General features: G+C 45.0%; 1 protein-coding gene across 1 annotated transcript in view; it reads right to left on the bottom strand.

Annotated features, from left to right (window-relative positions):
* Positions 1-358: 358 nt before the first annotated feature.
* Positions 359-18,267, bottom strand: part of LOC145410679 (repulsive guidance molecule B-like) — a 47,231-nt gene continuing 29,322 nt past the window's right edge. The window contains exons 4-6 of the mRNA XM_080280792.1: positions 4,097-4,314; positions 1,241-1,382; positions 359-646 (exon numbers count right to left, since the gene is read on the bottom strand). Of these exons, the coding sequence (XP_080136918.1) occupies positions 359-646; positions 1,241-1,382; positions 4,097-4,314 (648 nt within the window). The remainder of the gene's footprint in view (positions 647-1,240; positions 1,383-4,096; positions 4,315-18,267) is intronic.

An 18,267-nucleotide genomic window follows, 5' to 3' on the forward strand; every position in this document is an offset into this window, starting at 1 on the left:
GTTCAGAGCATTTCAGAGCAGTATTATTCATTCTGTTTCATTTATAAAGGCTCTTGCATGCATGCATACTTTGGCCATGGTCACCTAATGGCAGCTCTAAAATAAGTTTTGATATCCACATTTTCTCAAGCCTTCTTGGATTTACATCAATGTACAGCACTCCATTCCATCATTTAGGTCACAGATACTGCACTTATCATGATGTACTTGACTTAAAATAATTCAAAATTTCCCTATACATAATGGCTCAATGCACATTTCAAATAATCTGTGAATATACAAAATACATTTTCTGAAGTTTAAGCTGTTCTTCTCTGATGCACATACTGTATTTGGCAAAGTAAAAATTATTCACTGGCTACCTTGATGTCTGTCTACTGAACTCAAACAGTACAACACCAAGCAGGGATAAGGCAGCCACTGAGGAACACGTGGTGGTGGCAGCTGATGTTACATCCCAGAGGCATGGTGGTTCTGAGCAGTTCTGAAGCAGCTTCTGAGCCCCAGCTGGGTCATGCTCCCAAAGGTCCTTCTGAGCTGCCAGGGCGGCCACACGGAAGCTCTTGTCCCCGGTTGTTATGAGGTCAAAAATGCACGAGTCGAGGTAATAGTCTGTCACATTATACTCCTTGCAGTACTTCACAGCCTGTAAAAGATAATATAACAAAGTCTGTATAACAAAGACTGTTGTATTATCTCAAATACTGCTCTATGCTCCATAGGTGTACCCTCAACCTTCACACCAAGTATGATCCACATCAGATCAAAACTTCGAGTTATATTGTTCACACAACCACACACACACACAAACACACACAACCACACACACACACACACACACACACACACATATCAAACTTTGACCTTGCCTTGTGATCTTGACACTTTGCTGATTACTCTCAAAATTTAATAACTTAATTCATTCTTTAACCCCAACCCTTCCTTCAAGTTTGGTCTAAATTGGATAAAAACACTCAAGTTGATTTTGCTAGCCAAACATTTGACCTAGCCCTGTAACCTTGATCTACTGTTCTCAAAAGCAATAGGTTTATTTACTGGCTGACCCTCAACCCTTCCACCATGACTTGCTAAAACTGGATATAAACTGACTGAATTATTCTGCCCCCCCCACACACACACTGCTAAAAACATAACATCCACTCTCGCTTCTCTAACATGGATGCAATGATGGGGTAAAAAAAAATATATATATGAAATGGGAAGCATACAGTAGTCTTACATCATGTTTGGTCATCTGGTGGCTGGTGATAGAGTTGAGCCTCTCATTCATGGGACAACCCTGGACACATAGCTGCATCTCCCCCTGGTCACCCTCAGCACTTAACACACTTTCTGGCACCCTCACCAGCACAGTCAGGTACCTGCAGGTAGGAAGAGACTGAGTGCCATATTCTTGTTGGTTAAGGAGGCTTGTCACCATAATTACCCACTAAACGTAATTATTCACTTCTTAGCACCTTTTTTTCCACCCAGCACAGTAAATGGTTTCCTGGTGTACAGGAAACTTACCAGTTTATTTCTGCATAGGGCCTCTTAGCACGTTTTTCTTACTGGTTTATTTTTTGCATACCAGTTTATTTTTGCCTATGGCTTCTTAGCACCGCTTTCTTACCAGTTTACTTCTGCATATGGCTTCTTAGCACCTTTTTCTCCATCCATCCATCATCCAATCCTACGATGCCCCATAAGAAGCGTAGGAGCCCAAGGCCCGGCAAGTTGGTCCTGACATTTAAGATGAGAGTGACCAGCCTCACTCATCCCTGAGTGGCATTACGCGAGCAATAACCCCAACCACTCCTTGGATATAAACCTTCACCGGATGGATCCGATTGGAGCACCATAATTACCCACTAAACGACCAGGTGCCATAATTTGGTTATATGATTTCCACCCAGCACAGTAAATGGTTTCCTGGTGTACAGGAAACTTACCAGTTTATTTCTGCATAGGGCCTCTTAGCACGTTTTTCTTACTGGTTTATTTTTTGCATACAGCACATTACAGTATTTCTATCATTGCACTCTATGTCAATATTAAATGAATATAAATAACATACATGAATAGTAGTACTGTAGTTCCAACCCCAGACTCATATGAACTTAGTGGACTGCAGGATGAAGTTACTCTTCTCCCACAGTTCATCTTCCTCCTTTTGTTAGATAGGGATGGAATGGGGGGGCATTTGGATGACCAGACAGCTGAACCACCCGATCATATCGGTGGCACCACGTGATGGCATCCAACTCCAGTACCTATACATGAATATACTGGGTTTAGCAGAACAATACATTGCTATGGATGAGGTGTTTGAAAGCCCACAAAGCTGATGAGAATGAAATCTTTACTGTGGTGATGTAAGATGCTTAACAAAACAAAAGTAGAATTGCTTTGGAACCTGCGGCGAGGCTCTTGTTTCGAACAGTTTGATGCTCACCGGCGTATGCCCACTTTACTCGATCTTTCACCTTTGAAGGGCTCACTTTATGGAGAACGATGAAGTCATTGGGCCCACTTTTTGCCCGTGCATGGATTCTGTGGCTTTCCCCTTTGGCAAACGTCTTTGATGCTCTTCTCCAAAGGTCTCCTATTAACAAATTTGCCAGAAGCAGAAGAATAAGAACTCTGGCCACTCACTGACCTGCTGGCTATCTCCACAGGCAAAAAGTCTGTCCTTGTTATACATCAGGGATGTATTAACTCTCAATTATCCGTTGTCGAAATATCCAGCCCAACACAATATGCAGTGCTGCCGGGTCGGCTCTATTAACCCGTGAATTGCGAGCAACAGCTCGCAAAGACGGAGAGGGAGAGAGATTTTTTTTTTTCACCACATGATGCCTTGGATGTTTATCTTCAAGTTTAATAAACAAAAACTAAAAAAAAAAAAACTTTTTTCCCTTCATTTTTTGCACACCATGAGGTGGGATTAAAAATCTCATAGCAACGTTGGGTCTGGTTAGTACTTGGATGGGTGACCGCCTGGGAACACCAAATGCTGTTGGCATCCCTACGTGTCAAGTGGGGTTGGTGGAGGATTAGTGCCCCTCCCTGTAAAACAATTAACTCTAAGCCATTGGCCACCCCGTCTGGGATACATGGCGTCTGGCAATGAATGAATGAAAAAAATGTCAGGACCAACTGCCTAGCCCCGGGCTCCTACGCTCCTCATGGGGCAATGTAGGATTGGATGGAATTGCGTAATCCGTGGGTTAAAGCAATATCTGACAAGATTATGTCACATCCGACGCCAAAACAGGACATAACTGGTGATTCAATGCAACATCTGGCATCAATGCGTATCAACCGGCTCGTAAGCAATACCCAACCAGCGACCGACAAGACCCCCAAACACTCCAGCCAATGACAACACCCACTATGCCCCAGCCAATCAGAATCCGTTGTGGAAGCGGATCACCCAGCGCGCTGAGCATACCGCCATGCTTTCGTTCTTGCCTGTGGATCTCGTATAGTAAGACGTGTATGTGCGCTCTGCTCTTCTGACAATACGGTCGCAAAACCCTACTGATGTGAGCAACTCTGTGGCATCCTATGCTCATTGTTGTTGCAAAACTTATGGCCTGTCAGTGTTTGTGTCCTAGTGCTCTATTGTGATCCTGAAATTACGATTGCAAGTGGTGCATGTTGCACAACTCTACCCTCCATCGATGCCAACACTTGGCGAGTACATACAGTAGTATTCTAAGGACAGCAATACTGTATTATATTTTATGCTTAGTTTTCATCATTAACTCATGGTAAAGTTTTTTGGATTGAAGGTTGAGACAGACAGCAGCACAATATCCGGCTCAATGCTGAATGTTGAGATGATGGGAAGGTACTATGCAATACCAGGAGTTTCACTTTATTCAGCATGGGGCTTGGCTCAACTATGCCGGATAATTGAGGGCTTACTGTAATAAGAAATGAGCAGACAACATGGTACAATACAGTACATTTTTTTTTTTTTTTTCTGAATTAGTCAAGTACTTTAAGCGAATAACATAAGGAAACAATAAGAAATGAACAGCCAACAAGATCAGACTAACATTTTTTTTTTTTCTGCAGAATTACTGACCTGCCAATCTTCCTGACAGCAACGGTTGCATTAACGTGGGAGACAGTGATGAGGATGTGCTCGCCAGGTTTCTCTTCACGGACCTGTGTGTGAGGCTGCAGTGCTGTGCCACCAGCCCAGGTCGTCCCATCAACAAAGGCCCTTGGTAATGCCTCTGTTGAGGCCTCATACGTTCGTTCTGGTCCACACACGTCATGCCCTTTCACGATCACTGTTACCTGTAAGACACACCTCATGAACACTGCACCTGAGAGTAGAATTGAGAGTTTGAATGGGAGACATGGCGTAGTTACAATTATTAACTGTGCACAAGAAGTTTAGACATTGGTTGATGTCATTAATATAATGAGTCTGGGGTATAACCGTACAGCTATAACTGTGGCAACTCACTTGGTCAGTGGAGAAACCCAGACACAAAGCCAAGATTTTCTCAGGGGAGGATGAATGGCGGTGGTGCCAACGGTGGGGCCTAACTGATTAACAGAGACTTCCAGTTCTAACACACTACATCCTGAAAGAAGGGTGACCTTCGTTTTCAAGGGCCTCTTATATATATATGTAATAAGGAACTTTCATTTGTCACAGTGGACCTCCTACGTGAAATGGGGCTTCTTCAAAGTGAGCTGGAGGCCCTCTGAGTCCTCCATTTCTTACTTTGTAACAAAAAATAATAATAATAATAATAATAACTGGCACATCCAATGGTAGAAGTCAAGCTTCCAAGAGATGAGAAACTACCTCCTTTACCTGCAGTCCCTTCCCTTGTTTCTTTACACTCCTTGCTAAATTCTTGGGCAAACATTATGGCTGTTGTGAACACGTGGGTTCTGACCCTACATTTTCCACTCCAAAAGCATTACCCACAAGAGCACTGCTCAATGTTAACCATTTCAGTCCGATGACGTATTTTTGTTGTTACCTACAGACAACTTTAATCAGCACAGACAGTTTTCGAACTGGAGGAGTTAGATATAGCCTCTATTAACTCTTTTACTAATAGCAGTGTTACCTACAATAAAATTGTCTTGAAACTACAAAACAAACTGAATAACACGTCACCAGCTTGATAAGGTCTTAGTGCCCCAGTTAAAACACACACACACACACACACACACACACGGTGATCAAAATATGCACCCACTTGCTTTGTAACTCGCGGCCGTAATGAGAAGACAATCATATAGGGTGAGAGTGATACTGTGAAGAGGAATTGGGGAGGCAGAACTGAGAAGGGGGAGAATGAAGAAAATTCACGACATGGAGACAGCAGGAAAGAAATAAGAAAGTGGGGGGGGGGGAATCAAGCCGAGGAAGCGAGAAAGGTGAGACAAAATAAAAATAATCTAGTGGTAAAATATATTACAAAGGTTAATGGTGTGCTGTCATTCCTCTTACCAACCACTTCCCTCCCCGCCTTTGTGTCTCGGTGATCGCTTTAACCGGGGGTCTGTTGCCCTTTACTGCTGGAAAGGTTATTGGTTAATGTTTCGAGTCTAATTTCGTGACATACATATTTGCCGGGAACTCTGGGCTGACTGGGCGGTAGCGTGCTCTTCTCGCAGTCTATGTGTGCTCTTAGCCTAGGACTCGAAACCCAGAGAGGGGTGGACATTTTCAACAGATATTAGTAGTAAGTCCTTTCGAAAGTTTGTGTAAGTTTGAAATTCTGTCGGTTCGTACTGCCGGCATGTACAGATTCAAGAACACACAAATACAGACATTACAGTACCTGGATATTCAAAGGCATCACTAAACATTACTGTACTTGGATATTCAAAGGCATCACTAAGACATTACAGTACTTGGATATTCAAAGGCATCACTAAGACATTACCGTACCTGGATATTCAAAGGCATCACTAAGACATTACCGTACCTGGATATTCAAAGGCATCACTATGACATTACCGTATGTGGATATTCAAAGGCATCACTATGACATTACAGTACCTGGATATTCAAAGGCATCACTAAGACATTGCCGTTCCTGGATATTCAAAGGCATCACTAAGACATTACGGTACTTGGATATTCAAAGGCATCACTCCCTACAAACACCCATTCCTAATTTATACTTCCCCAACACGAGGCAGAATTAATTCTGGCTATCACTCCCTCCGAGAAGGTCCAGTCTTGCAGTCAACCTCATTTGGATTGTTACAGGTACAACATACTTGCTTCCTTGCTTTGAGGCACACTGCAGACACGGACTCTCTAACAAACTGTACCATACCATTTCCGTCACGACATGCTGTTTCTCACACCATCACGGTTAATTTGGAAGCAAAAGTTATACCTCATTGTTAACCCACTCATTCCTAAGAGCTATTTTTCACATTCTCGATACTACCAGATGATTTCATTCACCTTAAGAAGGTTTATTTAAACATATTAGTTCGATTCGGCCTTTTCTAACCCCTGCACTACAATGGCGCTTTCCTCACCTGAAGATAATCGCTTGGAAATGGGAAGAATAAAACTGAACAAGAAGAGGCACTTAGTACAACACTCGCGTCTACCAAGTGGTCTAAGTGCCGAAAATTTGACTTTGCCCTGTGACCTTGACCGAGAGAGAGAGAGAGAGAGAGAGAGAGAGAGAGAGAGAGAGAGAGAGAGAGAGAGAGAGAGACGGGTGGGTATGGCGGTGATGCAGTAGCCTTGTTCAACACATACAACATAAGTAGGGGACGTGGCTAGTCTCCACCCTCACCAGTATATTTTTCTTATCCTATCTATCTATCTATTTATCTATCTATCTCCATTATTCGTCTACCTCTCCATCATGCAAACTGTGTATATATTCTCAACCCACCTGTTTCTATCTACATACCCTTATTATTTATCCACCCCTGAAACTGTAACTATCTCATTTTCTGCACCTATCTACTTATCCATCTACCTGTTTCTTTATGCAAGGAAGAAGGAACCCAAGGCCTGTCTTTTTACCCAGCTATGTTTATTATCTACCTCTCCAACTCTCTATTAGTCACATATCAACTATTCTGTATCTACCAATATATCTCTTTAACCTATCTATCAACAGCCTGGCACAATAGCACGGGATCCCACCTATGCTTTTTTTACTTAATCTTGGTCGAAATTGCCATCTCTCGACTCTGAATGCTCAGTTGTAATAACCAATCAATTCCACAATATGGCACCAGTCACGAAGAAGTACAATGGAAGAGGAGGTTGAACCGTGGTACTGCCTTTTTCCGCCACTGAACTACGGGAAATAAGCTGCTAAAGAACGAATATCAAGGCCAAGTTAGGGTGAAGGAATTACAGCCACGAAGACGTGCTAAAGAAGGGATGTTGCGTCGTAGTATCGCCTTGTCCCTCTACTGAGCTACGGGAAATAAGTTGCAAAAGGACGAAAGTTGCAGTTAAGGCGAACAGACTATAGGCTACTTTACCATCACCCTATCACTCTCTAATAAACCGTTTCCCATATAACAGTGGCACAATATGGCGCTCCTACTGTCCTATATAGTTTCTTCACCTGCACTTGGCCCAGATTTTCGTTCGTTTCTAGTTTATTTCACGTAGCTCAGTGGCAGAAAATGACAGTATTAGGGCTCTATATTCTTTCCACAACACTTCTTCGTGGCTAGCATCATCTAGTGTAACTCTACTGCTACAACTCAGCATTCAAGACCTGTACGTTATGAGTGAACTGATGAGCCAAAATGTGAGTCGAGGAGCCAAAGTGTAAATCGATGAGACCAAGTGTGAGTTCATTAGCCAGAGATGAGTCGATGAGCCAAGGAATCTGCTGAGGAGCCAAAGTGAGCCAAGGAGTCGGCCGAGAGACCATGGAGTTAGCCAAGGAGCCAAAGTGTGAGTCGAGGAGCCAAGAAGTGAGCCGAGGTGCCAAAGGGTGCGCCAGAAAAGTACGAAGTGAGCCAAGGAAGTAGGGAGTGAGCGGAGGAAACAAGATGTGAGTTTAGGGGCCGATGAGCCTAAGCGTGAGACAAGGAACTAAGAAAAGGGTCAAGAAAGCAGAAAAAAAGGCAAAGGAAGTGAGAACTGGGACATGAAGGTAAAACAGGGAGACGAGGAAGTGAGAACTGAGCCAAGAAATCAAAATAGTGACAAGGAAGTGAAAATTGAGGCAAGAAAGTAAAACAGTGAGACAAGGAAGTGAGAACTAAGCCAAGAAACTGAAACGGAGACAAGGAAGTGAGAACCGAGGCAAGAAAGTAAAACAGTGAGACAAGGAAGGAGGACTAAACCAAAGAAAAAAAAAGTAACCCAAGGATGTAAATAGTGAGCCGAGGAGTCAAAGGGTGAGTGAGCCGAGGAGACAAAGGGTGAGTCTAGAAGCCAGAGAGTGAGCCCAGTTTAGACAATGCAGACATGATCTTGATACATGTCCCCCCTTCCCCCAAACCATAGCTCAACCCTAATACGGGGGAGATGCAACCACGCCCGTCAGCAGACACGTGTGGAGGAGGGGGAGGGGCGGGGGGAGAGGAGATGGGTAGAGGAGGGGAGGGGAAGAGGAGATGGATTGGGGAGGGAAGGGAAGAGGAGATGGATAGGGAAGGGAAGGGAAGAGGAGATGTGTAGGGGAGGGGATGGGAAGGGGAAGAGGAGATCGGAAAAGGGAGGGGAGAGGAGATGAGAGGTGAAGAGAAGAGAGGAGGGAGGGGAGGGGAAGAGACGGGGAGGGGAGGAGAGGGGAGAGAAGGGGAGGGGAAGGGGAAGAGGAAATGGGAAAGGTAGAGGAAAGGAGATGGGGGAAGGAAGAGGGAGGAGGAAATGGAGAAGGGAGGGGGACGGAGATGGGGAGGGGGAACAAGGGGGAGGGGAGAAAGAAGAATGGGGTTTGGGGAAGAGGGGGAGGGAGGGGGAAGATACAGGAAAGGGAGAGGAAGGGAGACTGAGGGTAGGGAGAACGAGAAGTAATATAGGCGTGAGTTTCGGGGGGAGGGGGGGGGAGAAATAGAGAGTTGGGTTGGGGAGAGAGAGAGAGGAGAGAAAAGTGGGACGAGAGAAGATGGAGTGAAGAAGTCAGGAAGAAGGGGAACTACTAGAGACTTCGTAGTTCGGTCGGCTTAGTATTTGTCTCACGATCGGGGGCACGTTCTAAGCCAAACTGATTGCCATTGCGTTTATGACGTGGCCGTTCACAAACTAACGCCTCTCTGCAACAATCAAGTGGCCAAATCTGTACCATAACACTGTCTACTATCACTCACAGAACGTAAACAAAGAGCAGTAATTAATGATGTGGAGTAAGGCAGGTGTGGGGTGAAGCAAGTGTGGGGCGAGGCTAATGTGGGGCAAGGCAGATGTGGGGCGAGGCAGATGTGGGGCGAGGCAGGCGTGGGGCGAGGCAGGCGTGGGGCGAGGCAGGTGTGTGATAAAGAAGGTGAGCCAGGAGAGGCAAGCAGATCCGGGTTCACATTTGGGTGAGGTGGGTAAAAAAATGACTTCCATACTAGACTACTAGGGGTCACTGCCTGCACACACACACACACACACACACACACACACACACACACACACACACACACACACACACACACACACACCAATAATAACACAGACGAAAATAAAAACACAATACACGCACATGAGTAAAGCAAAACATACATGCACATGAAAAAATCAAAAACACACACACACACACACACACACACACACACACACACACACACACACACACACACACACACAAAACCGCGCGCGCATGCATAGAAATAAAATATATGTACGGAGGTATACAGGCTCGTTTAAAACACCCGCATACTTAGAAGAATAAGAATATAGAAAGCACACACACACACACACACACACACACACACACACACACACACACACACACACACACACACACACACACACACACACAAATTCTCTCTCTTCCCGTTTGCTGTTTTGCTCCCTCTCTCTTCCTTTGCTTCCATTCCTTTCCTACTATATTCTCTTTCACCTCTTTTCTCCCTTTCCCTTCTCTCCCTCCAGTCCCTCTCTCCCTTTCAGTCATCCCTCCTTAACCAATACCTCCCCCTCCCCCTTTCCTTTCTTTTATCTCTCAGTATTTCCCTCCCTTTCCCCCTTTACCATCAATATCTCCTTTATTTTCCTTTCCACCGTATTTTCCCCATGTCCTCTACTTTCATCTACTCTTCCTTATATCCTCTCCCCTCTCTCCCTTTCTTTCTCTTCCTCCTCCCTTCTTACCACCTCTGCGTCCGTTCTTCCCCATTTTCCTTCATTTCTTCCACTGCTATTTACTCTCCCTTATCTCCGCTCCTCCCCTTTCTTTCCCTGTCTTTCCCCCTCTTCTTACCACCCCTTCCTCCCTTCTTTCCTCTCATTTCCTCCACCCTTCCCTTCTCCAGCAGTAAACCGACCCCTGATAACTTAATAATGGTTGGTCTTATCTTTTGACCGGTCACTGTTTTCACCCCCTCCCTCACCCCCCAACTCCCTCCCTCTCTTACCCATTACCCTCCCTATCTACACCCTAGCTCCTCGCCCTCACCCCCACCTCCTTCCTCTCCCCATCAACATTCTTCCCCATCACCCCCACCTCTTAAATTACTCCTCCTACCTAGCTACCGATCGTACTCCCTTACTCCCTCCCTTTACTCTCCCTACCTATATCCTCACCCTCACGCTCCTTTCCTTCCGCTCTTTAACCCCCAACCCCTTCCGCTACTGTCGTCTTTGTTTCCCCTCTCCCTTTCTCTACTCCCTTCCCCCTTAACCTCCCCTCCTTGTCCTTCCCTCTTCCCTCACCCCTACACTTCAATTCTTGTCACCTCCCCATCTCACTCCCTCATACCTACTCCCCCACTCTTACCTCCCCTACCCTCCCTGACCCTCTTCTGTCACCCTTGTACCTCTCCCCCTATCTTTAACCCCTAATCCTTACTCCTACCCCCCCATTCCTCGCTCATTCTTCTTCTGCTGCTTGAGGGACCAGGCTTAGATTTTCCTTGGTGAATACTGATATGAAATAATTATTTAGGATGGAGCACATTTCTTTATCTTCACTGGTAATGTCACCTGATTCTGTTCTGAGTGGTCCTATCCTGTCTTTATTTTTCGTTCGGTACATTTGATAAAAACCCTTGGGGTTTTCTTTTGATTCACTGGCAAGACTAAGTCTGCATTCGCTAGAGAGGCGTAGAGTAAGGGGAGACTTAATTGAGGTGTTTAAGTGGATGAATGGTATAAATAAGGGAGATATTAGCAAGGTACTTAAAGTGAGCATACAGGATAGAACTAGAAATAATGGTTTCAAACTAGAAAAATTCCGTTTCAGTAAGGAAATCGGTAGAAATTGGTTTGGTAATAGAGTAGTAGACGAATGGAATAAGCTACCTAGTAAAGTAGTTGCTGCCTCTTCCATTGAGAGTTTCAAGCATAGGCTAGATAAGCATATGACAAATAAGGGGTGGATATAGAATAAAGAAAATCTTATAACCAATACTAATTCAAAAAAATTTCTTTTCAGGTTACACTATGATAGTCTCTATTCTCCTTTCACACTTTCCTGTAAAATGTCCACGCCAGTTTTTCTATACGGCGTGGTGTTCTTTCTGACTTTTTCCTGCCGGCTTCGGCTGGAGGGTTTGGAGGGCGGGGGAGAGCCTTCTTCTTTGCTGTCCTTATCTCATTCTAGTAGTTCAGTTACTCTTCTAGGAGCTGCCTAGCATGGGCCAACCGGCCTACTGCAATTATCCTCTCTTCTTATGTTCTTATGTACTTAACCCTTGAAATCGAGAATTTAATTTTTGTTGTATGCTCCTGCTACCAGACGATTTTATTATGCTTAGAACAGTACTTTATTTGTGAACGAGTCAATGAAGGCCATGTCCTGCTCCTCCAGCTGTAAAAAACCCTCATGAGCTGAATAAAATCATCTAGAGATTGCAAGAACAATGTGAAAATCACGTCCTTCAGCGGAAGGGGTTAATAATGGTGGGTCATATCTTGTGGCCGGACACTGCTTTCGTCCTCACCCCTCCCATGTCACCCTTGTACCCCCTTTCTACATCCTCACCCCACTTTTACCATGTCACCCTCGTAACCCCCCATCCACATCCTCACCCGTCTTACCATGTCAGAAGGTGTTGGAAACAAGAATGATGGTGTCAGAGTACAGGTGTATGGTGTGGGTTAATTGTGTTTTTACAAGTGTCATAGTAATAATTCTATTTTTATGGCACCTTATCTATATATTCCTCGTGTGTGTGTGTGTGTGTGTGTGTGTGTGTGTGTGTGAACCAAGTTTAGTTCTCTTAAAGTGTTAACTTATTTGATCAGAGAGTGTCTTATATTTTATTCTTGCTCTTGGCAGATGGGTTTGTTTAGAACAGGAGAGCACCGTGTGCATGATGGCGTTAGTGAAGGTTACATCTACCCCTTCCAGTTCAAAAAAGTCTCCTCTAGGCTGAATAAAATCGTCTGGAAATGGCATATATAAACCACAAATATAGGTCATTGCCTTGGAGTGGTTATGACGAGGAAAAAATCAAGTGTACTGCATGTTCAGCTTTACCCTGTTCTTGCATACCACTGATCCTTATATCTTTGTCATATTCATGCTATTCCTTCCCTCCTTCCCCTAACCCCTTCCTAACACTCTTCCATCCCCCCCTTCCCTATTCCCTCACCCACTCCGACACTGTCACCCTTGCCCTTAACCCTTTCCCTTCACCTCCTTGCCTCAACTTCACCTCACTCCTCTCCTTTGGCTTTCAACCCTGACTACCTCCTTCCCACATACATATCCTATCTCTTACCCCTTCCCTTCGTATTTTCGTCTTCTCTCCCCTAGCAATCATTCTGGCTCCCTCTCCCTCCTTTGCTATCCTTGTCTTCGAGTCGTAGAATAGTTATGTTAGTTATAGCCTATTCATTAACAAACAGTCACGAATGAACTAATAGATCTGTTGCTACTTGCTCTCCTCCGAACTGCTTTGTACTCCCTGCCTGCCTCACCCTCCCTCTACTCCCAACTTTGCCACACCTCCCTCACCCTCTCCCTGCCTCCCGCACTCCCACCTTGTCACCCTCCCACCCCCACCCTCCCTGCCTGCCCCACCCTCACCCTGCCACCCTCTCACCTTCACCCTTCTGCCTCCCCCACTCCCACCCTGCCACTCTCTCACCTTCACCCTCCTGCCTCCCCCACTCCCACCCTGCCACCCTCTCACTCTCACCTCCCCATCCCTCTGTTATTTTTTCCCCGCCTAATCACACTCACAAGCCTTCGAAATAACTGACTACTTAATTATGCAAAACCAATTAGTCACTGAGAGAGAGAGAGAGAGAGAGAGAGAGAGAGAGAGAGAGAGAGAGAGAGAGAGAGTCATCACAATAATAATAATAATAATTTAATAATATGTAATTTAAAGGTAACTCAATTCTTACAGTAACTACCGGTACTTGCATACATTTAATATTCTCTCTTCCTCTTCTCTTTCTTCCTCCCTTCTTCCTGCTTCCCATCTTCTTTGTTCTCTCCCTCCTCTTCCTCTTCCATGTTTATTTATACCCTGCGTGTATTGGTCTCTCTCTCTCTCCCTCTCTCTCTCTCTCTGGCTACTGATAGGCAGGGGTGTGACCTCAAGGTGACGTGCCAGGGGTCAGGTTACAGGGGGGTTGGGGAAGGGGAGGGGAGGTGGGGGAGGTTGAAGGGGGAGGGAAGAGGATAGGATGGATGAGGAGGAGAGGTAGGGAGAGAAGAGGAACATATGGGAAGAAGGAGGGGTGTGGGTGGGGAAAGGATTAGGGGGACGACATGAGGTAGGGAGAGGAGTATAGGACGAAATTGGGGGGGGGGAGAGGAGGAGGGGGAGAGGCGAAGGACAAGGGAAGGGATGGGATGGGGAAGGGGAAGGGAGGAGGAAGGGGAGTACAGGTAGGGTTAGTGGAGGGGCAAAAGGGGAAAGCGAGGGAGAAGCAGGGGGAAGGAGTTAGGAAGAAGTGATGGAGAGGAGGGGGAGAGGCGAAGGACAAGGGAAGGGATGGGATGGGGAAGGGGAAGGGAGGAGGAAGGGGAGTACAGGTAGGGTTAGTGGAGGGGCAAAAGGGGAAAGCGAGGGAGAAGCAGGGGGAAGGAGTTAGGAAGAAGTGATGGAGAGGGGAGGGAGGGAGCTGGGCTGAAGGAAATCAGAAGAGGAAAGAGTAAGGAAACGAGGGAGGGGAGGGAGAAGGAAGGGGAGAGGGGAAGGAGGAAGGGGAGGGAAAGATTGAGGGGGAAGACAGAGAAGCACAGGTGATGAGCAAGAGTTAACACTATTCCTTTTCTCTTACCTGACATCATCATTCATACAACACATCCCTCCTCATACCTTTTCCCTCCCCTCACAACGGACGCTTTTCCCTTCTTTCCTTTCCATTCTTACTCTTTCTTCTCCCCCCCAGTGCTTGAAGAATAACGCCGTATGATCTTATTCACTGAAGGAGAGACCCCTCAGGCTCAAGGAGTAAAGTCTAAATAAAATCGCCTGGCGGTAGTTGGCCACAATAAAATAAGTTGACATCCTGCCCCTTACAGAGTTAAAGAATCGAGACATTCGTATTTTCTGCCTGACAATTCCTCATCCCTCCCTCCCTCACTCCTGCCTGCCGCCTCCACCATCCTCAGTGACGAGGAGGGGGGGGGGTGAATTATGGATCGTATTATGAGTGGCAATGGGGACTTCTTAACGCATCTCTTTTTGCAAGTAATTCTGCACAGTACACTCAGTGTCGTCATGTGTGCTACTAGTGCAAACAATGTCAATAATAATGCGAAAAAATAAATGCATGTTCGGCAATGTTAAGGTGCAATAGGCAAAATAAATCGCTAAGAAGAGGTGCTACGATGCCTGCCGGGCCACTCACAGTCCATGTACCATCTACCTGACAGATTTCACCTGTGTACATGCCGTGCTGTTCTGCCAGCGGGTACAGCAGACAAGTGTACTGTCAGTACCCAGACATCCGTTTAAGAATGCAGTAACGTATGGTACCACTATACCTCTTAATCATGTCTATCTATCAATACACACACACACACACACACACACACACACACACACACACACACCCTGGCACCCCAGACAATATATTTTTTCGGGCTACGCCCATGACCCTCCTCAACTTTTGTTGTTCTTTCTCCCTACTCTTCACCTCCACTGTGTAAACTTCTCCCCTCCCTCTTTCTCCCCCTCCTCTGCCCTGGGGTGTGGTGGGGCGGGGTGGGGCACGAGGTGGAGTCCACACCAACACCAACACGGCGGGAATGAATGGTTTCGTCTGGGGCCGCATTCATAATCGATCTTGGGAGAAAAAAAAAAAAAAAAGATTCACAGGTCTCCATAAATATGAATTATTACCAGAAATCGCTTGTGATCTTTTTTTTTTTTTCCCCTCCAAGATTCACTTTAGTTTGTGAAGTCTCTGGTGGTGAAAATAAACATGCAATCTTATACACAAATTAGGTTAAAGAAAGTTAAGGGATACGAGACACTGAGTGGTGCAGGAGGGAGAGAGGAGAAGGGGAGGGATGGAATGATGAGGAAAGGAGAGCAAGAGGAAGGGAAGAAGAAAGGAAAGGAATGAGGGAGGATGGGAGGGAGGGAGGCACAGCAGGAAGGGGGGAGGGAAGGAGGGATGGAGAGCAAAAACAAGTGTACCCGCAGAGCTTTGCCTAATCTGCATACCCTACCCATACACCTAAACACATGGACGCTTCGGCACACCGGGATTCGGCTTGGAGGATCTGACTAACTGGCAGAGGTGCAAGGCGAGATGATGGTCAACACAGCGGAAATTATATAAAAAATAAATAAATAAATAATAATTCATCAGTCATCACCATCATCATCATCATCATCATCATCATCACACAGGAAGAAATGGAGGAGAAGATATTAAGGAAAGGTAATAGACATGAAGGAAAAAAGGGCATGGAGATGTAGATGGAAAATGGGAAAAAGAGACGAGGAGAAGGGGGAGAGAGGGGAAATGAGGGACGAGAGAAAGGGAAGAGGGAAGAAAGGTAACGGGGAGAGAAAAGGAGGACTGGGAAAATAGCAAAGGAGGTGGAGGGAAGAGGGGAAACAGGAGGGGAGAGAGGGAGAAAGAAAAAGTGAGGAAGGAAATGAAGGGTAGAGGGAAAGACGAGGGAAGGAAGATCAAGGAATGGGAGGGAGGATAAAGGGGTGATGCATGACTAAGCAAGAAAAGTGGTCACATCTGAGGTTGTAAAAAAAAAAAATGGAAAACAATGGCAATGGTAACAAAAAATATATATAAGAAAAAAGTAAACAAAAACAAACAACAGATAAAAACAGACAAGAAAAAGAAGGGAAGCAAAAACACAGAACAGGCAGAAAAACTGATCCTATCGGGGGAATAATAAAATAATAATGAAAAGCTGGAAACAGAATGGAAGAGGTTTAAGAATAAGAAGGGGGAAAAAAAACTTAAATAACATTAAAGCACCAAACTAAAAGAAAAACAAAATTAGAATGGATGGGGTAAAAAAATATGGAACAAAAATAAAAAAAAATATTCGCATTAAAGAAAATATGAGACACGTGGCATTAAAAAAAAAAACACTGACAAAAAACTAAAATCCTTATCAACAAAATATTTATAAAAATCCATGAAGAAATACAATATTCTTGGCGATAAAAAAAATCCTGACAGTATAAATAAATAGAAAAAAACTGATAATATAAGAGAAACATCCTAAAGAACGAAATTTATAAAAATCCCTTGGTAATTTATGTAAACAAATTCTACGCAAACAAGTCACGCAATATAAGTAATTTTTGGCTGTACATACTAATAATTTCATGAATAAATTTCCAGCAAAAAATAACCTTGGACTGTTTCTTATTGCTCTCGCCTTCTCTTCTTCTTCTTCCTCCTCCTCATGTCTTTTTTCCTTTATACTCTCACTCATCCCCCCCCCCCCGCTCTCTCCCTCGACTCAAAAACTGAAGAAAATCCAGAAGGCAGAGGCGCTTATGCAAACAGCCTGCGATTATACCTGAGAGAGAGAGAGAGAGAGAGAGAGAGAGAGAGAGAGAGGGAGATTCCTACCATTCTTCCTTCATTCCTACTTCATTGATCTCATTCCTGTTCCACTGCTATCATTCCTGTTCCATTCCTACCATTCCTGCTTCACTGCTGTCATACTCGTGCTGTTCCTACCATTTGTGTTTCATTCCTCTCAGTCCTACGATTCCTGTTACATTCCCATTATTCCTGTTCCCATTCCTACCACTCCTGCCATAATTTTGCCATTCCTGAAACACTCCTACCGTACTCACTATATTCCTACCATTCCCACTATATTCCTACCATTCCCACCTCCCCTTAAGATCGTGTATACATGAAATGCGTGCAGTGAGGGCGCGTGTGGACATGCGGCTTGTGTATACAGGGAGGATATACATGAATTGGTGCACACTTGTATACATGATCAGGTGCGCACACGAGGGAATGTTCACATGAGACTATTGTACATGGGAGGGGGTGTACACATGGAGAGGGTACACATAAAACTTGTGTACACAAGAAGGTGTACACATGGAGAGAGTACACATGAAACGTGTGTACACAGGAGGGAGTGTACACAAAGCCACCCAAAGTTTACACAAGAAGCAAAGCCGTGCACACACTCATTAGCGCCAGGCCGCAAGGGGGAGATGCCTACACACACGCATACATACATACATACATACATACATACACGCATACAGGTAGGTACTGTATACATAATGAGACGCTTTAATGAGGGATCAACCTTATGACCTTCTGCCCATGCCCTCAGAGATGATGATGATGATGATGATGACGACTGGGAAGACGGTGGTGGTGACGATGATGTTACGCATGCAACAGAAATTTGAAGGCTTTAGTGCGGTATCGAACCTGCAACCCTTTGACCTTACCCCGGGAGTTTAAATAAATACATAAACTCATAAAGCTTCAACTCCCTTCCGATACTCTTCACTGCCACTCCTTCACGACATTCCAAGGTGTCCTCCCTCATTATCCCACTTATTCCCTCAAGCTTGATCTTGGTAGGAATGGAGAAGAATGGTAGGAACGGATCAGGACTGGTAGGAATGGGGTAGACGCAGCATAAGAATGGTAGGAACAGGACAGGACTGGTAGGAATGGAGAAGAATGGAGCAGGAATA

Source organism: Coenobita brevimanus, chromosome 86, assembly GCF_032717465.1.
Source record: "Coenobita brevimanus isolate Jiangsu-jjx chromosome 86, ASM3271746v2, whole genome shotgun sequence".
Taxonomy (NCBI): Eukaryota; Metazoa; Arthropoda; class Malacostraca; order Decapoda; family Coenobitidae; genus Coenobita; species Coenobita brevimanus.